This window comes from Mustela nivalis (genome assembly GCF_964662115.1).
Source record: "Mustela nivalis genome assembly, chromosome: 2".
Classification (NCBI taxonomy): domain Eukaryota; kingdom Metazoa; phylum Chordata; class Mammalia; order Carnivora; family Mustelidae; genus Mustela; species Mustela nivalis.
Window position 1 is genome coordinate 18,985,389 of NC_139021.1, and position 24,957 is coordinate 19,010,345.

Sequence of the window (24,957 nt, forward strand, 5' to 3'; positions counted from 1 at the left end):
CCCATGAAAGGTGGTGCCGATCTAGAACATTTCCGTCATGGCCCAGAGTGCTACTGTACTGCTGTGCTCTAGAGGAACAGATTTCCCGTAAGACATCTTAGGTGCAGCATTTCCAAACAGAAGTAAAGTTCTTTTTGGTTTACACCTAAAACCTCAGATTGCTGTGATTCAGCCATTTGGGGTTGGGGCCTGAGAATTTGTACCTGGTAACATCCCAGGAGGTACGGCTGCTCCTGGGCCGAGGGGCCCTTTGGGAGCAGCACCACCTCAGGGAGCAGTCTCCCCCAGGAGCAACTCCCACTCAGGAGTAGTCGAAAAGACGGGACACGCGTCAGTGTGTGGCGGGGTTTCTCCACATTCCCTCTACGCATGCAAACATGAAAAACCAGATGTTTTGTAGACTGTCTGCTGCAGAAATTCCAACAAAATGGCTGTCTTTTTGTAATTACCCTGAAACTGATTGGTGCCCCCCGCCATTTCCCGTCATTGCTGGAAACCTTTTGAGAGTGTCCCCAAAGCTCTTACTCTTATGCTGCATCTGTACAGCAAGAAAAATTAGAGCTTTGGACCTGAGAGTTGGAAACCCAGAAAACTAGACCTAATGAACTGATATGTGAAAATGCTGGAGAAGTTCCATGCCCCTTGCCACAAATTCAGGAGTGTTCTAGGAAAGAATGGAAAAGGCCAAGTGGATTTGGTTTGGTTTCCATTCCACAGATTTTGCAAAATCTTTCTTTCTCAGTATGCTGAACTCTACTTAGACAGGAAAGCCACGGAGCGGTTGGTGGACCAGCCAAAGGAAACAACAAAGCACTGTGTGCACTGAGCTAGCCCGGTTGTGGGAGAGAAGAAATTCTCCGCCGTGACCGCAGGTGCATCCCTGTTACAGATAGAAAGATGCCTTGTGGGAGTTGAGGAATGGGCCTTGTGTTTTAATCAGAGCTTCAATTAACTTGCTAATGTGTTCGATTCGTCCTGTGTGGATTGAGAACATCTTCAGATAATCAGTTCCATTACAGGAATGCCGTGAACACCAGCTGAGGTCAACTAGAATTGAAAGTAACCACAATCAGTTGATTCTGAATGTCTGAGGGCATAGCTTTAAAGTTCAAATACAGAGGCAGAAAAAAGAAAAACCTGTTGAAAGCTCATTCGCGCACTTATTCTATGGGTAGTAGAAGTAAAGAGGGTCGGAAATAAGGATTCAAGATGGGAAACCATACCTAGACCCATGCCACTGTCTCTGGCCATCCCAGGACGGCAGGGATGGCAGAGGTCTGGGGACTTCTGAGATGAGATTTGTGGAGGGGCTCTGCTCAGAAGGACTCAGAACTCTAGTAGAGAATGTAGTGGATCTTTGGGAAATAGTAACCCTTAGTTACAAATTGAAAGATGCCTGTGGGAAGTCGGAGGAGGGGGTACACTTTTAACCAGAGCTCCGATTAAAGGCCACCTTATTCTGTGAGCAGATAGAGTCCCCTGTCCCTTTCCCCCAAACCTGGAAGGTCCTCCAGCCGTTACAGTTGTCCCCAAAGGTCAACTGTCAAGGTCCCTCTCCACCCCGACTGCCAGAGTCTGAGAAAGATACATGACACAGAGTGGAAAGAACTTGAATTTCGAATTCTAAGCCACCTCAATTGGGCCACATTTCACCTATAATATATTAGCTAAGGTCCTGCTTTAGAAGTTTGTGGTAAGGTGGTAAGGTGAGGTTTATAAAGCTGAGTTGAGCTAAGGATGGGACAGAGCAGTCTTAATGCTCCATTACTCCTCCCATCCTCCCCCAGCCCACCCCCACCCCCCACCCCATCCCTGACTCGGTTCCCCTCCCAGAAAAACGTCTGGTTTCCCTAAAGAGCTTTCAGATGTATATGAAGGTCTCAGCCAATTTACTTGCCTGCTGGGGTCTGTTAAATGCGTTGTTCTGTGAGCGGAGAAATCCAACCTGATACTTAATAACCTTTTCCAGAACTCTTTGATCAAAGGTTTAAACCTTTGCAAGTCTTCCCAAATAGGAACTAGGATTCTGGGGCAGTCCCCCGTCAGCTCAGACACTTCGAGCACTGATATCTTTTCCTAAACGCAATGAGGACCACACATAAAAGCGGACGGCTGTTCTGATCAAGAGGTGTTAGTTTTGTTCCTCGGGATCAGAGGGTCCCCTGTGACCACCCCCTGAGCAGAGACGGGAAGCAGCCTCCTCCGTGGAAGGGGCCCCGTCTGAGAATCGCTCTGCAGTCCAGCTTCCCCAGGACCCACGATCCTCAGATCGCCAGGGGACCTTCTGAAACACTCATTTCTATTTATAAGATGAGATTTGTTGGACTTTTTTATAAAAAATAAGAATGGGATGATTTTTAAGCTGCTCACTCCCGACTTCTTCGGTGGGTCACATTAGTAACAGGATGGAGGAATGTGCACTCCTTTCACCAGGTGGGGGCGTGGCAATGGGAGGCACGTGCCTGCGTGCCTGCGTGCGTGTGTGTGTGTGTGTGTGTGTGTGTGTGTGTGTGATGACGCTGACGACTCAGAGCTGGCTCACCCTCTATCAGATGTCAGGTCTTCCCTGACAAGGCCAGCAGAAGCTAAGTACCCTCGTACGGTCAGAGAAAGGCAAGAGCCCAGATAAAATTCAGTAAATCCCAGCAAAAGGCATTCTTTCAGCTTATTTCCCTTGGTTTCATGGCTCAAGTTAAATGACAGTATGCAAATCAGTCCAAGGAGAATATTTTCGTGAGCAACGATTAATTTTCAACTTGGGGAGAAAAGTGTGGCCGGTCCCGGGACCAAGGAGACGGGCCGGGGTAAGTGCGTAGGAAATTGGATGGACCTGGCTGTGGCTACTGCACTCTCTCCTCTCTCCCCCGCAGCTTGCACCTACAAAAACCAGGAGTGCCGCCTGACCGTACATTATGAGAACGGATTTTCCATTACCACTGAGCCACAGGAGGGTTCCTTTCCCAAGACAATCATCCAGTCTCCCTATGAAAAGCTGAAAATGTCTTCAGACGATGGAATCAGGATGCTGTATCTAGATTTTGGAGGCAAAGATGGAGAGATTGTAAGTGTGTTTCTACAGACAGCCTGAGTTCCTATGTTACTCATTGGGCAGCACATCCGTGAGGGCTTGTGAATGCACCATGGCCTTATTATTTATGTGGCCATTGACTGTTTACGAAGTACTTGCAAGTTCATGTCTTCTTTGATCCTTGAAAAACTATGATGAGATCCAATTATTCCAAAGTTCCTTACTGCGGTCTTGTTTTCCACTAGCATACCACCTAAATATTTGAACCAAGGAATCTTTTAGAAAGTTAGAATTAAATTCTGATCAGATGGGGTCCCACCGGCTTCAAAATGCACCATTCTTTTTTTTTTTTTTTTTTAAAGATTGATTTTTTTTTTTTTTTTTTTGAGAGAGCACACAGAAGGCAGAGGGAGAAGCAGACTCCCCACCGAGCAGGGGCCCCGACGTGGGGCTCGATGACTCCCGGATCATGACCTGAGCTGAAGCCAGATGCTTAACTGACTGAGCCACCCAGGCGCCCCTGCACCATTCACTTTTAAAAAGTATCAAGTCTCTAATCTAGCTGTGGCGTTGTGCTCGTGTCGGGAATATAAGGATGGAAGCTGAGCAGGGCCAGCCCCGGGGCAGGTCTCCGAGGAGCACAGCACATGGAGAACAGAGGTGGACGGTTGGAAACAGGGGCGGAGCAGAAGGAGCAGCGGGGAACAAAGAGAAACTTGGTCAGAGATACCCGCGTGCCGAGAAGGCCAGACGAGGGCCCAGAAGTTTCGGGCTAATGGCAAATAATGCCTAACAAAATTAGCAAATTTGTCAGTTAAAGTAGCTTTTAGAGTTCTATCAATAATATGCAAATAGCCAGGATATTTAAATTCATGATTTCCTGCGATCGATCGTCACTGCCTATTACAATAAAAAAAGTGTATTTCTTCAGTTCCGTGAAGGGTGAGAATTACCTGTTCTTTCCAGCCAGCGCAGCTGTTGACATTCTCAGGAAGACCTAGCATCTCATTTAAGCTGTCAAATGCTGGACTTTTAAGAGGACCTTGATTCTGTAATAACTAGGTTCTCTCTAAGTCCTTCCTAAGTCACTAGGTTAGTCAACAAATATTCATTGACTCCTGTTGATTACAGGGATGGGGAATATATAAAATGCAGGTAAACCTCAATTTCAAAGTAATTTCAGTGAACCTTGTGGCCTTCCACAATCCCTACCTCCGCCTCCAGCCCCTTCAGTGGTTTCTCCAGTGGGACTGGACTGGGACTTCTCTGGAAAGAATTCAGGGGCTGATGGAAGCGTGGAACCGAGACCACACTCGAGAGCATGAGGCCTTCATTTCAAAGTCTGAGCAGGGCTGTTGTGGAAGGGGCGCCTCACAGCAACCCCCCCATCAGAACTTGCTTTCGGAAAACACTTCCCAGCCCATCATCTTCCTTTTAAAATGGATCTGTGGGGGACCTGGGTGGCTCAGTGAGTTAAACCTCTGCCTTCAGGTCAGGTCATGATCTCAGTGAGGGCCCTGGGATGGAGCCTCGCATCGGGCTCTCTGTGCATCAGGGAGGCAGCTTCCTCCTCTCTCTGCCTGCCTCTCTGCCTTTATCTGTCAAATAAATAAAAAAAAAATATTTTAAAAAATAGATCTGCAGGGCTTTACAGGATTTTTGCCTTATTGTTTGTATTTCAGTAAGTTCAGCCTGAAGCAGCAGTTTGGAAAAACACAAGTGATCTAAAAGTCCATTTTACTCGAAATACTTGTAATTCAGTTGCTGCTCTATCCATTGTTCGACCCAGTGCTCTTTCCTGAAGGTGAGGGCTCCCTAGCAAAACAAAAACAAGAACAAAACAACCAAAAAACAAAAGGCTCTTGGCCTTAGCCTTGGCTTGAAAAACCAAGGTTCTTTTTGCCAGTGAAGAAAATCACTTATGTCTAAATTTCTGCCTTTCTGAAGCCTGTAATTACAACCTGACTTGGAAGCTGTAGGCAGGACTGCGCGTTTGCCACCAGTCCATCCCGCTGAGAAGGGCAAGTTCACACACAGCTTCCCCAGGCCTGGTTCTCCAGCCCCAGGAGGCAGGCCCCGCCAGGCCTTCCCTCTCCCTTTCTGGAGAAGGGAGCAGACATGGGCTGCAGGAAATGGAATAAATTGTTCTCTTTCTGTCTCTGTAACTAACTCACCAAATGTCTTGGGCACGTCCTTTTATGTCTTTGGAGCTGGGTCTCAGTCCATAAAATTAGATTCCTTCCAAAAGTTGCGTTCCGTGTTAGTGAATCAGAACACTGTGGTTCTCCCCAACTTTGGCATCACAGAAAGTCTTAGAACTTCTTCAGATCTCAGTTTCCCCTATAAAACGTGCAGATAATGGCCATTAGCTCATAATGGTTTTGTGAGAATTAAATAAGATGATGTAGAGGAAATAGCCTGATTCATGATTAGTACAACCCTAACTTTGCTAGGTGTTATTACACACACAGGTGGCTGTCCCCCAACAGTGTCGTCAGCAGAAGAAGACTGGGGACAACTCCTCTCTCTCATTCTCTCTGATCACAGGTTGGGCCACATGTAGGAACTGCTAAGAAAGGAAAGACTTTAGTGGGGTTTTAATGGACAGACGACACACATGTTACAACAGTCCAAGGGCACAGGACACTGGGGACACAGCCGCTGAGCGGTGTGGCTTCCCCATTCTGAGGGTTCACACGCTATCTCATTGAATACTCTAATTACGCTGTGAATTAGGTAGGACTAGGAAAAATTTTAAGTGACTTGTTCAAGATTACATATCTCAAAAGCTGGTTTTTTTTTTTCCCTAAAATGTTAAAACCGGAACTCAAACTGAATCCTCTGATGTGACATTGAGTCCTGCTTCAAGCTTACCTCTCACTATTGGGATACCAAAAACAAACAGTTTCGATAGTCAAGAAAGGCAACATCAACATTTATGCTATTGGTATATGTAAATTTCACAGAACCTATTTCGGGAACAAAGATGGATATAAAAAACAAGTTCACAGAGTTATTTTTTTAAACCTCACTGGGGGGCGAGGCAAGGATTTAAAAACCATAATTCTGCATCAAGCGTTGATTTAGAATCGCTCACATGCTCTCTTCTTTTGGGATTTCAGCAACTGGACCTTCATTCCTGCCCCAAGCCAATTGTTTTCATCATTCACTCCTTCCTGTCGGCGAAGATCACAAGACTGGGCTTGGTGGCCTGAACCAAGGGGGGATTTGCCTTCGAGAAAAGGAGGGCGGCTGCGCCCCCGGCGGGTGCCATCAGACACCATGAACGGCGCACCAGGTGTGGCATGCCATGGTCGGCTTTGGATCTCCGAGTCCTCTCCACTGCCCCAGACTTCTCTGTCCGCTTCGCCAACAACAGGGGTGGGGGAGGGGAGGGCGAGAAAACACCACAAGGAATATCAGAAGAAAAGTGGCTTTCTAGAACAGTAGAAGGGTAACAAGGTGAGGGCGAATGGGAATAAATACACAACCTGGTTTTGAACTAATGACAGTCAAGGCTATCATGACCACGAGAACTCATCTACCAGTCCTAGGCAACTGGTTCACCCAGCTAAGCAAGAACTCCGTGGATGAAGAATGGACATTTCACCTCTCTGTCCCCAGTGACAGTGATCTTTTGTTTTATTGTGATTTACTGCCTCCTTCCAATTGAGTTGACTTTCGCTTGTAATGAAAGAGCAGTGCTTCAAAGGGAAACCCACCTTTTCAATTTTAAGTATGAAGCGGCTGTAATTTTCTTCCTAATGACTTACCTTTCAGTGACGTGGAATGACCCTGCGGTATTCTCATTAGCGTACGCTGAGTGGGAATTAAATAAAGCCTCAGCTACTGATCTGAGCTGGAAGCTGGTGGAATCTGAGCCGAAGTAGACTGTTTATGTCGCAAAGCTTTGCGGTGCAGAAAGGTGGTGTGCCTGAGAAGTGGTTCAGCGGGGGACTGCACTCAGACCAACACGTGCCGTCTCCGAGCCAAGACGGATAGCTTTACTTAGAGAAAGGAAATTATGGATATTTTTTTAAAAGATTGTCACTTGAGATATATGTGGCATATATATCTCATATATATAACATATTATATATATACATATATATATATAAACAATTCACATGAGGTTAACTAATTATCTCCATTTTGTGGTTTTCAGCAGAAGTACTGAGCAGTTGATTGACCCTTGTTTCTGCCTGTGCTCGCGTGCATGTGTTTTCAGACCAGTCCTAGAGTAGCCTCATAGAATTCTGACAGCTTCCACAGCTCTTAGGAATTGCAGGGAAATAATATAATGACCTGGTATTTTTCTACAAAAATATTTTCAGACAACATAGAGTGTATTGCTGATTTAATGCTTTTATTTTTACCTTTCAATTCAAATTCACTCAAAAGACACCTGTATTATTTGATTTTGGAGTCGCCTTCCTCGAACTTAAAAATTAGCTCTAGAGTTTCTGTAAGCATTTGTAACTCTCCTTTTCCCTTGTACTTTACGTAAACAAATGCTCTGGATTCGATCTGTGTGTTTTTTCAGAATTGTCTTTCAGCAAATACCTATGCAAAGAGCTTTTAAAGTCAAAACTGTTTTAAAGGAATGTAATTTTGCCCACGGAGACACATACGTTTATTGAGTTACAAAGCAGCATCCAAAGTGTGTATCAAGTAATACTAGTTCCAAAGGGCATTGACTGAGTGGTGTTTTGTTGTGTTTTGTTGGGGAAGGGGGGCAGTGAGAATAAGAGGTTTGATGATCAAAAATGTGTTGAATAATAGAGGTAAGAAAGTGAAACAGATATCATGACTGTGGGCCTCCTCATAAACGTCAGTGTATACATTGTGATTCTTCAAGGGGGGACCCCCTGTACCATTCCTACACTTTAAAGCTTACAGAGCTCCTTTCTGACAGCATTTTGGGAAGCAAGTGTTTTAAAACAAACAAACAAACGAACCAGGGGTGCCTGGCTGGCTCAGTCAGTAGAACATATGACTCTTGATCTCGGGGTCTTCCGTTCAAGCCCCATGTTGGGTGTAGAGATTACTTAAATAAAATAAAATACAAAAAACACTTTGGGAAACACAGCTTTAGGTCACTGATTTTTTTTTTTCCGTTTCCCATTTTAAAATGCTCAAGAGTGAAGTCCCACCTGAATATTATAGGGAAGCTTTGATTCGTTTGTGAATTATACTTCACTCTTAAATTACGTATTTTCGAAGTCACTGGAATGTTGTCATACGAGAATTATGCATTGTAAATAACATTAAAATACATATATTAAGGCCAATAGTTCAACAATATGTAATCTGAGGTGCTCAGTACTATAGGAAGTATGAGTTAATTGCTCATAATTAAATTGCAAAGATCCTATTCTATATTTATAGATGAATTAAAATGATCATAATTACAAATATTTCTTCATCACTTGAGTTTTAGACTGATTAATATCTGGGTGGGGGTCAACAAATTACATTCTCTGCATTTATAAAAACTTAATTTAAATATTTATATTTTAGAAAAAAATACATTTGAATAAATAAATGCATTTTCTGAATTAAAATGTACTAGCAAGAAGTAGACGATTTTACTAAGAGAATTATGTATATGAATCCTTGTTTTTTCCTTCAAAGTTAAGTGTGTCATATCAGAGTGGCTATTGTGAATCGATTTCAAATACTCATTTTTCCTTATTTCTGAATTGAAGAAAGTACATAATGATTTTACACTGTAGATTTTAGTCTTGTCTTGATGTGTGTTTGAATGTTGTGAATGACACACAATCAGACGTCTGGATCATGCCTAGGTAGAGTTGGAGAATTTGTTTTTGTCCAATCTGCTCTGTGTTTAATCCGTTTCTTATTGGCATCAATGAATTATTAAATTCACATTTGTCCCTTTAAGGGCCAACCAATAGTAATGACTGATGTTTCAGCTGTACTTGTGGGAAGCCACCCATTTGCTCTTGGTGAGGTTCAGGGAGCTCTGAGCATCCCAGGGATTTAAAGAAGGCCAATAGAAATATAGTTACCAATCTCCTTCCTGACTTGAACTAAGTAGAAGAAAAAAACCATAAACCTCTTAAAAACACCCAGGTAGGGCGTTTAATTAATTCTTTCAATTGATATAATTAAAATGCTAAAAAATGCATTCGCCTGAAATTAATGAGAAGCCTTTCTGGCCTGCCTTTTACAAATACGAGGTATTCCATCTTGAGGGGATTGGAGTGGACAGGGGTGAGGGAGTAATTTTTGAATGTACATTGAGTTAAAAAAAATGTGCCTATGTTTATAGCACCATGGATGTCATGTAAAATTTATATATGAATTAAATAAATATTCACCTCTGAATATGGTGGACCGGCTGGCTGGTGGTTTCATCAAAGCCATAGAGGGAGTGTGAAGACACAACCTGCTCTTCTCTTCCTCCAGGTCTGGCTCCAGAAGGTGCTAATGGGTAAAGAAGGATGCCACTGGAAAATCTGGTTTTTTGGGGGAGGAGGGTTGTGTATAATTTCAGGATGCGTCTGCATCTGGGACTTGGGGATCTTGGCTCTCATTTTAACTAAAAAGTTTCATGGAATTTAAGCTGTACGCCAAGCTCCAAATACTTAAGTTCCCTGTCCTACTACAACTTGGTTTGTGTTTCAGTTGCTTATTATTAATCTTAGTCTATGGCTGAGAAGTCTTTCTACTATTTGAAAATCGAGTAGTAGTGAGATTACATTTAGAACTGTAGAATCTCACTTTTGAAGAGACTTCAGAGGTCATCAAGCTCATTAGTGCCCAAAGTTTATTTATAATTTTAGCAATACTACCCTAGGATCTTAGGGTATATGATTTGCTAGTAACAGTGCAACATAATATATACATATAAAAATGAATGTGCACCAATTAAATTTTTTTAAGAAGTCTGTATCACCCAGAGTCAACCCACATACACTCCTGGTCTAAGCAGTACATTTGGGGGAATGCCGACCTTGTATATGTATCCTTTACGGTTCATTCTGCCTGACATGGGAAGTTCCCAGCTATGGGATGAGAGCTCCTTCTTTCCCAAGGCAGGTCCTTCCACTGCTGGATAGTGAGAGTTGTTGCAAACTTCTTATTAGAGCCAAAATTTAGGTCTGCCTTTCAGTCATGACCCTGTTCTACCCTAGAAAACACTTTAAGTCTGATCTCTTTTCCACATGAATGTCTTATAGGATAAAAAGACATATCAGGGCTGGGGGAAACCAGGGAATAGAAAATGATCTGAAAATGGCTTTAAGTAGGACACCTCAAATTCCTTCTTTTTATCTTTAAAGAACCGATTGGCCAAGATTAAAACTCTCCATACTACTTAGTGGTGGAGAGTAATAGGAAAGCAGGCATTTATAAGGCCGTTAGTAGGTCTACATTTGGCAACTATCTGCAAGGTTATCTGGCAATATCTAGAAAAATTCTAATATACATGTACCTTTTCACTGTAAGAATTTATTCTAGAGGGGTGCCAGGGTGGCTCAGTGGGTTAAGGCCTCTACCTTCGGCTCAGGTCATGATCCCAGGGTCCTGGGACCGAGCCCCGCATCAGGCTCTCTGCTCAGCAGGGAGTCTGCTTCCTCCTCTCTCTCTCTCTCTCTCCTGCCTCTCTGCCTACTTGTGATCTCTGTCTGTCAAATAAATAAACAAAATCTTTAAAAAAAAAAATTTATTCTAGAGATAAAGTGCACAAAGACTAACATGGAAGAATCATCCTGGTGGCATTCGTTGTAAAATAAAGCTAAAAAGGTCAGGAAGATCATTAAAAGCCAAACAAATCCCAGCACTTAGATGCACTAGATTCTGCAGCGTGACAAGGACCCATCTCTTAAGTGCTACTGTGACAAAGTTCCTAAGGGCAACTTCTGCAAAATACAGATAAAAACACAGACGTATGGATACGGATATGGAGTCCATGTGTTGTTTAAAAGGTGATTCTCCGGAAGAACGGCACCTGCCGGGACGTTTTGGGAATCTGTGCTCGTGCTGTCTTCACGATGATGGGGGGCGGGGGAGACACTTGGCCTTCACTGAACAGGAGCCACTGCCAGTAGATGTCCTGCAACAGGAGGACAGTCCCCGCATCCTGGGGGACCGTTTCCCACAAACTGTTTTGTCCTGTGAGTTGTTCGGGTAGGTAAAACCCATGATTTATCTGAGCCTAGACCCTGACTACACCTTACACAGGAAAACGTGTTTTGACCGACACAATACATTCTGAATTTTCTAGGTATGGACCTAGCACGTATATGGAAGGAAGACTGTGGTTTTGGTTCGTTCAGGGCGTTTTATCAAACATTTTATCAGAACGAGTCACCTAGAGCCAGTGTGTACGCGGTGCTCGAGTCATCGACACGGAACACCGGACTCCGTGTACACGCATCTCAGGGACACGGGGTCTGAGTTATTTTACCTTTCAGTGTGGTTGTGCCCCAGCATCTCCATATTGAAGTGCATCGTATTTTATGATTATGACTTTCCTTTCCTAAACTTCTTTACCTTACAGTTAGGGAATATCAATTTTAAACAATCCCGAGCGCACGGAGGCTTACTGCTGGGCACAGCAGATTCCCTCCAGGCCACTGTCTGGCGTCCGAGACGCTCCGCTGCTGGCCCAGCCTGAGGCCCCACCACAGCCGGCTTTGCTTGCCCCGAGGGCTTGTGCCGCTGAGACCCGACCGGCCGCTTGCTCGGAAACGCTGCCCCTCCGAGCCCCGGGTCCGCTGGCTACCGCCACCAGGCAGCCAGCGGAGGAGATGCATCCTCGCATCTCTGGGTTTTGCCATCAATTCCAGACTTGGGTGAAAAGCCACACGCCCTAGGCCCTAAGAACTGTGTCCTGGGCGGCCACGAATGACCTGAGCAGTCTGGCACTGTACAGGATTTCAAGCTTTGGGGGGCCCAACAGGAGCTCATAACAGGAAGGAGCCAAGTGGGAAAAGAATGTTCTTTGTCCTTCTGTGTACTTCCCATGTACTTCACATGGTTTCTGCATACACTGTGTGCCCTTAGACACTCCCTGTGACTGAGAACACGCCCGCCAGGGGACGCCGTGATGGCCACACGACTTTGTGAGTGTACCAAACCCACCAAGTTATCCACTCTACAGGGTGAGTTTCATGATGGCTGTGGGCTTTTTTTTTTTTTTTTTTAAAGATTTTATTTACTTGACAGAGATCACAAGTTGGCAGGGAGGCAGGCAGAGAGAGAGGAGGAAGCAGGCTCCCTGCTAGGCACAGAGCCCGATGTGGGGCTCAATCCCAGGACCCTGAGATCATGACCTGAGCCGAAGGTAGAGGCTTAACCCACGGAGCCACCCAGGTGACCCCCACCGAGATTCTTAAAAGCCCTTCTGCTTTTAAGAAGGGTCTGCTTTGAAATTACTAGCTATAAATATTTCTAAGGTCTTAATCAAGGATTATATAAGCACACCTTAAATTCGATCTTTTTCCTTTGAGAGACTTTCGCTATCAAAGATGCTGGACGTGGAAAACCATTTTATTTTCGGATCCGTAATGCCCTCATCCCTCAGGATTTCCTCTAAATGCTGGAAAGCTGCACAGTTCCTTCTCCGGCTCATCTCTCTTTTCCTGCATCATACCACATTCAGCTGAATGAACAAAGGGTCCACTGACACTTTTTTTTTTTTAACATTCTGTCTAGAAATAACCAGAAGAATCCAGGAGTTCATTAGATGCAACATATTTTCCAGCTCCAGCAGGCAACAGTGTTGCCAAACGTCCCATCTCTGCACAATGCAGCTCAGCCGGAGGGGCCCAGTGGCTCCTCCTTTCCCTCCTTCCGAACTTCTCATCTTAAGGAGTGAGAGCTTTCAGCATCGTTCCCAGCCCCAGGAAATAATGCCCCAGCACAGCTGCTGTCGAAGCCCCGTCTCTGCCCTCTTTTGCGTTTCCCTTGGAAGGTCCCTGTGATGCTCGCCCTGTGTAAAGGCAGAGCAACTGCCTGGCAGGCGGGGCTCCTCATGGGAAGCAGAGCCCCCAAGTTCGCGCAGCTGCCCTCCAGGCCAGCCTGCTCTGCTGGGAGCTCAGCTTGCACGAAGTGCGATCTGCCCGAAGCTCCCCGGCTAAAAAATCTTGCACGGTCAAAAGCTGACCTACGACTCTGGACCTGTTAGGTCTCTCCTTTGTGCTTATCTTCACGTTTATTTGAAGTCTCTTGAACCACTTTTTACTTGGGAATTCAGGCCCTGAGGTAGGCAATGTGGAGATCATGCCGGGAAGGCAACTCAAAGTTTAGGAACCGATTTCTCCGATCAGTTGACAAGACCAACAGAGTTTTCCAAGTCAAAACAACCAGTTCGCTTTGGGGATGTAACTTGAGCTCAACAAAATCTCCAAAACACGGATGGAGTTACTGTGTTTTCTTGGCGAGGATATATCTGGTCTCCCTTGTCTCTCTCCACAGCCTTCACCTCCCGCCCTTCACCACCCAGTCATCTCCTCAGGCTCACAGGCCTCACACAGCCAACAGAGCTGTACCGAGTGCGCGCAGTGCTTTGGAAACTGCATTTGATGACTCTTTCGAGGGCAAAATTGGTTGGGGATCAGCAGTTTCATACAGTTCAACCTGACAGAGAATACGCAAGTTTCATCAAGTAGATTGGATCTACTACTAATCATCTGGGACTATGACTTTGATAGGACAATGGTATTTTAAAAGGAAATAAGGCAGGGTGATTTTACTAAGTATCAGAGAACGCTCTAGTAGCCGTGTTACACAGCATGTACCAATTGCAAGTATGCGGTTTGGTGAGTTTTGATAAATGCATATGTAGTCAAATTAAAAAAGAATTAAAAAATGCAGCACAATAATAAAAGTACTCAATATTTAAAAAAGAAAAATCGTGTGTAGGCAGTGTAGCCACCATCCCACACATGTTATAGAACATCTACACCACCACCAAGTTTCCTGGTGCCAGTTTCCAGTCACCCCAACCTCTGGCCCCAGGAAACTATTTGGACCCTGTATTTCTCTTTTCTAGAATTTCACATATCTGTCATTTTCTTCTCAGTGTATTGTGAGTCATCCATGTGGCTGATGATTTTAGTTTGTCTTATTGTACTGGTAAGTGGTACTTCATTATATACACATTTTATGATTTGTTTATCCGTTCCCTTATTGACATGCCTTTGGGCTGTTTGGCCAACCCATGCCCGGTTTGCCCAAGTGATGATGTACTGTGTGTTGGCTAACTGAACTTAATAAGAATTAAAAAGAAACAATGAATTAAGCCAGGGAGGAGAAGCCAACATGGTGGGGGAGGAGAAAAGCTCAAGTCCGTCTGGGGCCTCCGATATAGCCGGGTAGTTCTCGAATCATCCGGAACACGTGCGGAATCAATGGGAGATCTGAGAAAAGAAATGCTGCGATGCTCCCAGGAGAAAAGGAACTACCTTTTGGAGGGTAGGAGGTGTGGGGACTGGAATCTGATGTGACAGAGCCGAGGATACGGTGGAGGGGAGGCAACCTGCTCAAGGAGGCCACGGGAAGTATTACAAGCAGCGGAGCACAAAGTCGGACCTTCTGGAAGCCTGCTGCAGGGGGATGTCCCGGGCTTAAAGGTGCTTGGATGACGAAGCGGGACGGAAGCCCAGGTGGGCGGCGTTGTCTGAGGACGAGAAGAGTGGGGGTGCCTGAGTGTGGCCGTTTCCACGCACAGGAGCAGGGAGGCCGGCTGAGAAGAGTGAATCGAGGCGCCGGCATTCTGCTCTGTGCAGAATGAGGGGCTCCACAGTCCGGCGCCCGCTGTCCGGGCAGGCGCCCAGCAGGAGGCAGAAGCGCAGCGGGACCGTCACCCCCATCCTCAGAGGAGGAACAGCACAGGTGCGCGCCAGAGGAGTCCACAAACTCTGCGGTTTTGAAACTCAGTGGCAAAACTGTTACAGGCTGGGTGGACACAGAGTCCTGACAGAAACTGGGGAGACAAGAGTGATTGCTTTTCTGTCAGGGCTCACTGAAGAGTGGGGAGTATGAACTTTCAGTCCTGGGGTTAAATGAGTGGGGTGGGGGTGCCATATTCATCCCGCCCATCAGTGCGGAAAGGCTTCGGGGAACAAAACCGCGCCACCTAGTGGAAACGGGAGCCTATTACACTGATCCCCGCTTCCCTACACACCGGCCTTGGGTGCATTTGCAATTGGGCAAGTCCACCAACAGCCCCTCCTTCAGAAAACCAGCCAGGACAGCTGGCTCTCAGCAAGTTTACTGATCATAGAGGGCTGCAAAGCTTCGGCTCCTGGGGAAAACACTAGATAGCATTCTTTGTGCTTTTATTCTTTAGTCTTTCAGTATTGTTTTTTTCAGTACTTTTTTTCAATTCATTTTTATTACTTTTTAAGTTTAAATTTTATGTTGTATACAGATATTTTTATTTTTGTCCCCCTTCATTGTATTACTTTTATGTTATTTTTATTTTATTATATATAAATTATTGTTATTATAGAACTATATACTATAGTATTAATACTTTTTATTAATTTATTAAATATATACTATACATATGTTTCTCTTCCTTTATTAATTTAAGATCTAATTTCTTTTCACAAGCAGATAAAAATACACCCAGGGTGTAGTTTTTGTTTTGTTTCTTCTGTTTTATTTCATTTTTTTCTGCTGTCATTGTTGTTATTTGTGCCTTTTCTCTTTCTTTTTTTTTCTTTTCTGGATGTGATGACAAGACACAGAAACTCACCCCAAAAGAAAGAACAGAAGGTAGGACTCACTGCCAGGGATTTAATCAACATGGATATAAGTTAGATGTCAGAACTAGAATTTAAAACAATGATTATGAAGATACTAGCTGGGCTTAAAAAAGCAGAGGAGACACTAGACAACCCTTTATTATAGAAATAAAAGAACTAAAATCTAGTCAGACCTGAATTAAAAATGCTATTATTGACATGCAATCCCAAGTAAAGGTTATAATAAAATGAGGATGAATGAAGCAGAAGAGCAAAGCAGTGATACAGAAGATAAAATGATGGAAAATAAGGAACTTAAAGAGAGAAAGAAAACTATTAGATCATTAAGGGAGACTGAAAGAACACAGCAATTCCAGAAAGTGATATAATATCCATATAGTAGGGGTCCCAAAAGACAAGGAGCAAGAGAAAGGGGCAGAAGGTTTACTTGAACAAATTATAACTCAGAACTTCCCTAATTTGAGGAAGGAAACAGGTATTCAAGTCGGGAGGCACAGAGAACCCCTCCTTAAAATCAATCAAGATAGGTAAACATCTTGACATATAATAGAGAATCTTTCAAATATAAAAACAAAATCCTGAAAACAGCTTGGGAAAAGAGGTCCTTAACCTACAAGGGTAGGCACATAAGGCTGGCAGCAGACCTGTCCACAGAGACCTGGCAGGCTGGAAAGGACTGGCACGATATATTCAGTGTGCTCAGGGTAAACCAAGAATACTTTATCCAGGAAGGCTGTCATTCAGAACAGAAGGAGAGTGAAGAGTTCATAGGACAAAGAAAAACTAAAGGATTTTGTGAACACTAAACCAGCCCTGCAAGAAATATTAAAATCCTTTGAGTGGAGAGTGAGCCCCAAAGTAACAAAGATAAGAAAGGAACAAGGACATTCTAAAGGAACAGTGACTTTATAGGTAATTCAATGGCACTAAATTTGTACCTATCAATACTTACTCTGAGTGTAAATGGACTAAATGCTGCAAACAAAAGGCACAGTGTATCAGACTGGATAAAATAACAAAACCCATCAATATGCTGCTGGACTAATTTTAGACTTACATCTACAGATTAAAAGTGAGGGGGTGGAGAACAAGTTACCATGCTAATGGACATCAAAAGAAAGCTGGAATAGCCATCCTTATATGTGACAAACTAGATTTTAAACCAAAGACTATAATAAGAGATAAAAGACAAAAATGCAATCTACACATTCAATGCAATACCTATCAAAATAACACCAACATTTTTCACAGAGCTGGAACAAACAATTATAAAATTTGTACGGAACCAGAAGAGAATAGGCAAAGTACAGTTGAAAAAGAAAACTAAAGTTGGAAGCATCGCAGTTCTGAACTTGGAGCTCTATTACAAAGCTGTAATCATCAAGACAGTATGGTACTGGCACAAAAACAGAAACACAGATCGGTGGAACAGACAAGAAAACCCAGAAACTGATCTCAACTCTATGGTCAACTAATCTTCAACAAAGCAGGAAAGAATATCCAATGGAAAAAAGACAATGTCTTCCACAAATGGTGTTGGAAAAATTGGACAGCCACATTCAGAAGAATGAAACTGGATGATTTTCTTACATCATACAGAAAAGTAAACTCAAAATGGATCAAAGTCCTAAATGTTAGACAGGAATCCATCAAAATCCTAGAGAAGAATGCAGGCAGCAACGTGTTTAACCCCAGCTGCAACAACTTCTTGCTAGACACATCTCCAAAGGCAAGCAGAACAAAAACAAAAATGACTATCGGGACTTCATCAGGATAAAAAGCTTTTGCACAGCAAAGGAAACAGTTGACAATACTAAAAGGCAATCTATAGAATGAGAGAAGATATTTGCAAATGACTTATCAGATAGAGGGCTAGTGTCCAAAATCTGTAAAGAACTTACCAAACTCAGCACCCAAAAAACAAACAATCCAATCCAGAAATGGGCAAAAAACATGAACAGACATTTCTCCAAAGAAAACATACAAATGGCCAATAGAAACATGAAAACATGCTCAACATCACTTGACATCAGGGAAATACAAATCAAAACCACAGTGAGATACCACCTCACACTGGTCAGAATGGCTTAAATTAAGATGTCAGAAAACAACAAGTCTTGGCGAGGATGCAGAGAAAGTGGAATCTTCTTACACTGTTGGTGGGAATGCAAACTGGTGCAGCCACTGTGGAAAACAATATGGAGGTCCCTCAAAAAGCTAAAAATAGAGCTACCCTATGATCCAGCAGTTGCACTAAATATATATCCAAAGGATACAGACATAGTGATTTAAAGTGGTACACGCACCCCAAAGTTTATAGCAGTAATGTCCACAATAGCCAAAATATGGGAAGAGCCTAGATGTCCATTGACAGATGAATGGATAAAAAAGATGTATTACCTCTACAATGGAGTATTAATCAGCCATCAAAAAGAATGAAATCTTGCCATTTGCAAGGACTTGGATAGAACTAGAGGGTACTATGCTAAGAGAAATAAGTCAGAGGGAAAAAAAATGGCATCATTTCATTCATATGTGGAAGAAACAAAACAGATGAACAAAGCGAAAGGGAAGGAAAAATAAAATGAGATAAAAATCGAAGGGAGGCAAACCATAAGAGACTCTTAACTATAAGTGTTTGTTTTACTGAGGGTTGCTAGAGGGGAGGAGAGGAGGGATGGGGTAACTGGGTGATGGGCATTAAGGAGGACACTTGATGTAATGAGCACTGGTGTTAGTTATATGCAACTAATGAATTACTAAATTCTACCCCTGAAACTAATAATACAGGGTATTTTTTTTTTTTTTTTTAGATCTTATTTATTTATTTGACAGAGAGAGATTGCAAGTAGGCAGAGAGGCAGGCCAGGGGCGGGGGAGGAAGCAGGCTCCCTGGTGAGCAGAGAGCCCGATGTGGGGCTCAATCCCAGGACCTTGGGATCATGACCTGAGCCGAAGGCAGAGGCCACCCAGGTGCCCCAATACAGGGTATGTTAACTAAATTGAATTTAAATAACAAATTTAAAAATTAAATAACAAAATTTTAAAAAAATCAAGCTGGTGTATTTAGTAATGATTTGCCTTGGGTAAATAGGGGATGGCTGAGTGTTAAGTTGAATTTTATAAGAAAGTCAAATATTTTCAAAACGATTATAGCATTTTCCTTTCCCACCAGCAATACATTAGATTTCCAAATGCTCCACATAGTCACCAAGACATGGTATCATCAGTTTTAAAATTGGATCCATTCTAGTGGGTGTTTAGTGACATCTCATTATGGTTTTAATTTGCCTTCCCCTGATGGCTGATGATACTGCACATCATTTCATGTGTTTATTGCCATTCCTATATCTTCTTTTGTGAAATGTTTTTTCTACTCCTTGCCTATTTAAAAAAAACAAAAACAAAAACTTAGATAATGTAAAACAGTAAAGGTTTTTTATATATTTTAAATAAAATGCTCATCATCACTATTTTCCGTCCTCAAAAAAAGGAAACAGGGACTCTGCTGGTCGGTGTCCAAACTAATTTCTCAGACAGGCAATTTGGAAATATTACCATCAATCTTAAGAGCCACAGATTCCACTCCTAAAAAGTTATACTAAGGAATAATTGGTGATATATTAGAAGATTCATTAGAGTTTTATTTTTAATACGGAAAAAGTGAGCCTGTATGTCCAATAAAGGGGACTGGTTAAACAAATTGTGGTTCCCTGGTATTATGCAATAATTAAAATGATACATGATATAAAATTCATGGTTCATTTTTAAGTGAAAAGCAAGCTATAAATTAATACACATATGTGTATGAGCACACATACACACATATGGTTGACCCCCATAAAAAATAATTATATATATATATATATTTTTAAAATAGCAACAGTGGTGGGGTGCCTGGGTGGCTCAGGTCATGATCTCAGGGTCCTGGGGTCCAGCCCGAGTTGGCTCCCTGCTTAGCAGGGGGTCAGCTTCTCCCTCTGACCCTCCCCCCCCAGCTCATGCTTGCTCTCTCTCTCTCTCAAATAAAGGAATAAAATCTTTAAAAAATATATTAACAGTGGTTACATAAGACAGTGAGGCAATGTTGGAGTTTGTTTTTTACTCTGTTTTATATTTTCTGCATTTCCCTGATTTTGTACCATGGGAAAAGGTCTTATTTTCTGGTAATCTCTACTTAGTCATTCTCACTATATCTTATTTTCACAATTTCTTCCCTTTCTTTGTTTTTAATCCCAAATAAACATTGATAGCTCCAAGAGCAGTGGCTCTGGGGCGGGGGTAAGGGAAGATGGCTACTTGTGTGAATTTTTTTACCAATATTTTCTAAACCAGGAATCGTCCAATTAAGTATGCTGTTGGGTCACATAAGAAAAGCCACTGGCAATATCTCATTTGAAATTCAGTAATTTCAATAAGCCTAAAAACAAAGACATTTACCAAGAAGAAAAGAAATACCATTTTCAATTTATTGGAAATTATTAAATAACAAAGAGTAAAATTTTAAATACATATATAAAAATATTAACTTTAAAAATTAAAATATGGTGAAACTATAAAAGAAGTATACAATTAAAGAACGCATTAACTGAGCATCCTCAAAACTATATAAATATTGGATATTTATGAAATTCTTTAGAGATGCAATATCTATTCTTAAATAAAGTTTAAAATATTTTTATAATTTTCAAACTAACGAAGTAGCAATAGCTCTGTCCAATTTATAAGTGTCCAAAGTGAAAGATTCTGTGTTATTTCTGGCTTGTCTTTTCCAATACCCACTCAATCACCTAGAAGGAGAAAAAATAAGATAATTGTTTACTTTTACTGAAAACACAAGGGACAGAAAAAGATACAGTTAAAACTTTTAAAGTGTGGTAGAAAATTTTAAACAAAGTCACATGTCAAAATCCCAAAACACAATTTATCTTAAAAAACACATTTTATTTTCTAACTGAAGAAAATAAAACTGAAGCTGGATTCCTACTGTAGAGTACCATAACCGCCCTCACCCGACACAATGAAGATTCTGCGCTGTTTTCTCACCTTTTTTTCCGGTTGTTTCCCAAGGGTCACCAGAAAGAAATTAAACCAAACTTTGAAAACAACTATGGATATTGGATTAATTTTTCCAGCACTTTGGATTATTTAACAGTTTTTCTTTCTTAACATCACCTTTAGAAACCCTTTTGTTGGGGCGCCTGGGTGGCTCAGTGGGTTAAAGCCTCTGCCTTTGGCTCAGGTCATGATTTCAGGGTCCTGGGATCAAGCCCCGCATCAGGCTCTCTGCTCAGCGGGGAGCCTGCTTCCCCCTCTCTCTCTGCCTGACTCTCTGCCTACTTGTGATTTCTGTCTGTCAAAATCTTAAAAAAAAAAAGAAACCCTTTTGTTAACTGAGCTGTCTGTTAAGAACTCCTAAATGCTCTGTTTGCATTAGCCTATTATTAAGTATGTAAAAGAGAGTTCTCACACAGCATATGTGACGGCATCGTAGCTGTCCTGAAATAAAACAGCAATTTAATTGAATGGAGTTTCTTAGGGATCAGTTATTTACCTGCACAGCATTGTTGTTTGCTGCTTTCTTCATTTCTTCAAATAGACCCCTTGAAGTCTTAAGATCCTAAAAATAACAAAATAAAGTATTTCACAAGTTGTACGTTAAATTACAGGGAATAAGTCATTATTAAATAAACTTGAGATTATCCTAAATCATTCTACAAGTATCAGTGTGACTCAGGAAATACTACAAAAAAATTGAAGTATTATTATAATTTAGCTTTATCCCCAAATATCAAGATTCTCTAACAACAAAACACACATACATAAATTTCTGTCATTCCTTTTTTTAAAAAATTAATTTATTTATTTGAGAGAGAGAGCACAAGTTGGGGTGGGCAGCGCATGGGTGGCAGAGGCAGAGGGAGAGGAGATCTCAGGACCCCAGGATCTCCATCACCTGAAACAAAGGCAGATGCTGAGCCAACTGAGCCACCCAGGTGCCCCCACATTTCTGTGATTCTAACCTCCTATTCCCAGAAGCACTAACCAAATCGAAGCCCCATCCTCGATTATAAATGTCCACAAATGCTTTGGTACTCAGGAAATGAATATACAGCATTTATACCTACTTTTCAGATAAAATATCTTTTCTCTCTTCTTTTTGGTTATTTTACTCCACAACAAAGAGGGAGTCACATAGGAAAGGAAACTGAAACCTCTGACTTTTAGAAAATATGATTGTATCAAATTAGATTACAAAGTAAATTAAAAAAATCTAATTGTATTTAAAAAAAGCAGTCCTCTGGCTCTCCCTCTAAGTTAGGCTTCCCAGAGGGGAGAAAGCTGCTTTCAGTTTTTTCAGCTGCTTCCCTTATGTACACCTGCATGTTTCTAAATAATACGCTTATGCTGCTGCTTTTGGATTTCGCAATTTTAGATGATGATCGTGGTTAGCCGTTACAAAGGTAATGGATTCCGGTCTCTGAATCCGGCCACCTCGCTCTCCTTCTCAGTAACTGTTACACCAGTTTCGATCACTAAATAGTCCATGTCTGCATGATTAAACCTACGTACATACAGCTCAGTCCTGAGCTAAGTGATGGTATTCTAATTAGCTTATGTTTAATCTAATGATCTAATGATTCGATTAATTCTAATGATCTAATGTTTGTTTAATCTCTATTTAAATAATATTTGCTTCGTTTGACATGTATGTAATTCTGGGTCCCCCTGCCAAATGCTACAATCGCCTGATTAAATGTACAAATAGCAAAGTTGTTTCAAATACTCAAATACACTGGCTAACCTCTTGGTTCAGTTTTTCAAAAAATCTGATTTTTCATTATTATTCTGATTTTTCCCTCTGGTGATCCTTCTCCCACAGCCTGCTCTGATCTGGTCTGACCGCTCCCTGGGTTAGTTCTTTCTGGACTCCATCCCTGTTCGGCAGAACTTCGTTCTCTTGCCCACGCTTCTGAGGGTGTACGAATGACTGCTTTTTTTAGACCTTCCCCATCTGAACTATCTCAGAATCCTCATACCTGATTGAATTTGTGACCAGGTATAACAAAGTAGGTCACCTCATTTCCCTCAGACTGGAAGGAACTTTTCTCCTGTCTTCTAGCATACGACATTACTCAATGTGGAGAAATCCATGGCCATTGTGAGTCTCAGTTCTTCATATGCAAAATTCCCTTCTGCGAAGCTTTTAAGAAGTGTTCTCTCTATTGCAAGAGGTATGGAATCCCACAATGAGGCGGCTTGTTGTAGAACGGCCATTCACTGGGCTGGACAAGCTGTGTGCCACCATGGCTCCTGTGTTCTTTGGTTCTGGAAAACTTGGTTAGATTTTTGATAGTTGGCTCTCCTTTATTCTCTATTTTTAAAACTTCTATTAGTAGCATAGTGGATCTTCTGGATTAGTCCCGCCATTTTCTGATCCTATGTTTCATGTTTTTGTCATATGATTCTAATTTCTGGTAACTTTCTTAATCTCAACTATTCAGCCTCTCTGTGGGATTGATTTTATTGTATTTTTAATTTCAAAGAGCCTCCATCTTCTACAGAGATTCTGGAAACAGCATCCTGTTCTAGCTTTATGGATCCAATTACATTATATTTTCTCTTTCTGAGAAAATTATAGTTTTTTAAAGTCTTTTATAGCATTCTGCCCCTTAAGAGTTCCCTTCATTCCTTTATGTTCTGGTATCTCTTTTTTTGAAAAACTCTCAAAAGTCTGCTAATCCTTGGCAGTCCAATCATACACAAAAATGAGACCTGAATCTTAGTGGAAGCTCTGTCTGGTGGCTTCACGAGGCAGGGTGCTAAGGCGGCCGTCGGCTTTTCCCTTGGGACCTTTACTTCCTTCTTCTCCAGAGGCTCTTTCCGGCAGCGTCACAGAGGTGGGGGAAGAAACGAACGTGCAGTGTACCTCGTAGTGACCTCCGTGGGAGGGCTTGTGGAGGAAGCTGAGGGCTCACTTTGTAGTTTATTCAATTCCCCTATCATCCACCTGACACACCCCTGCTTTCCAGGATACCCGGTATCTTCAAATCCTAAGCACCTCAGAGACTGTCCCTTGAAGAGGTTCGAGTCTCACTGGCGCTCCACGGCACAGGCACTTAGGTTCTAACTTCCTTAACTCTGAGATACCACACTTGTGTGTGCTTTGTCTTGTCCAATCCACAAGGGGCTAAACATTTTTTTTTCTCTTCTTTTCTTTGTTTTTGCACTTTAATACCATCTTTCTTGAGAAATTTTAAAAAGAAGGTGAATTGAATGCATGTGGTCAATCTGCAGTTTTAAGAACCCACACAAAACTGAGATTTGAGTCAAAAACTCTTCACTGGACATAACCTAACATCATCTAAGTTGTACAGAAGCGTCATCTGAGTCGCTGATCTGTCCAGTGTGTTACAACTAGGCGATAATGGACTCAAAATTAGAAATGAGGTATTCTGATACCCATTCCAGTTGCCTTTTTACTATATATTAAAACTACTAATTAAACATGTTTTGAGGGGCACCTGGATGGCTCAGATGGCTGGACATCTGCCTTTGGCTCAGGTCATGATCTCAGGGTCCTGGAACAGACCCTCACATAGGGCTCCAAGCTCAGTGGGGAGCCTGCTTCTGCCTCTGCCCCTGTTTGTGCTCACACTCTCTCTCAAATGAATAAATTTTAAAAATCTTAAAAAAAGAAAAAAAACATGTTTTAAACCTTATTATCAACTTACGTCAAAGACTTGTTAGGGAAATACTGAGGATACATTTTAAATATAGTTTTCTTCATATGAAGACAAAAATGAAACAAGTCTGATATACTTTGGCTCCAATTTTTCTATCTCCACTTAAAAAAATATCTGGGAAAGATTATTAGCTATCAGTATAAAAATAACTCACTAAAAATGACTTTATGTCAACGAGGAACATCAGAACATGACTTCAATTTTACTGTTAGTAGAGAAGACACCATACCTTCAGATAGAACTTGGAGATCTCAAAGAGACGTTGGCTGCATGCCGAGAAACATCCATGGGCCTCAGTAATGCTGTGTTTCTTCAGGGTTTCTGTAACCACCTCTTTCAGTATCTTGGATAGAACATAACATATGACTAATATTTCTTGGAAAAGGTACAAACCTATTATTTCATCTTTAGAGTTCAGTTGTGTGAATTACATCATCAT

At 42.0% G+C, this 24,957-nt stretch overlaps 2 protein-coding genes across 5 annotated transcripts in view; one reads left to right on the forward strand and one right to left on the reverse strand.

Annotated features, from left to right (window-relative positions):
- SNTB1 (syntrophin beta 1) overlaps positions 1 to 7,045 on the forward strand; it is a 228,459-nt gene extending 221,414 nt beyond the window's left edge. The window contains exons 6-7 of the mRNA XM_082721779.1: positions 2,871 to 3,061; positions 6,151 to 7,045. Coding sequence (XP_082577905.1) covers positions 2,871 to 3,061; positions 6,151 to 6,243 — 284 coding nt within the window. The 3' untranslated portion in view covers positions 6,244 to 7,045. The remainder of the gene's footprint in view (positions 1 to 2,870; positions 3,062 to 6,150) is intronic.
- A 13,181-nt stretch (positions 7,046 to 20,226) lies between these two features.
- The window catches only part of MTBP (MDM2 binding protein), a 75,559-nt gene continuing 70,828 nt past the window's right edge, over positions 20,227 to 24,957 (reverse strand). For all 4 annotated transcript variants that reach the window (XM_082721775.1, XM_082721776.1, XM_082721778.1 and 1 more), the window contains 3 exons: positions 24,748 to 24,861; positions 21,326 to 21,391; positions 20,227 to 20,561 (listed from right to left, as the gene is read on the reverse strand). In XM_082721775.1, coding sequence (XP_082577901.1) covers positions 20,523 to 20,561; positions 21,326 to 21,391; positions 24,748 to 24,861 — 219 coding nt within the window. In that variant the 3' untranslated portion in view covers positions 20,227 to 20,522. The remainder of the gene's footprint in view (positions 20,562 to 21,325; positions 21,392 to 24,747; positions 24,862 to 24,957) is intronic.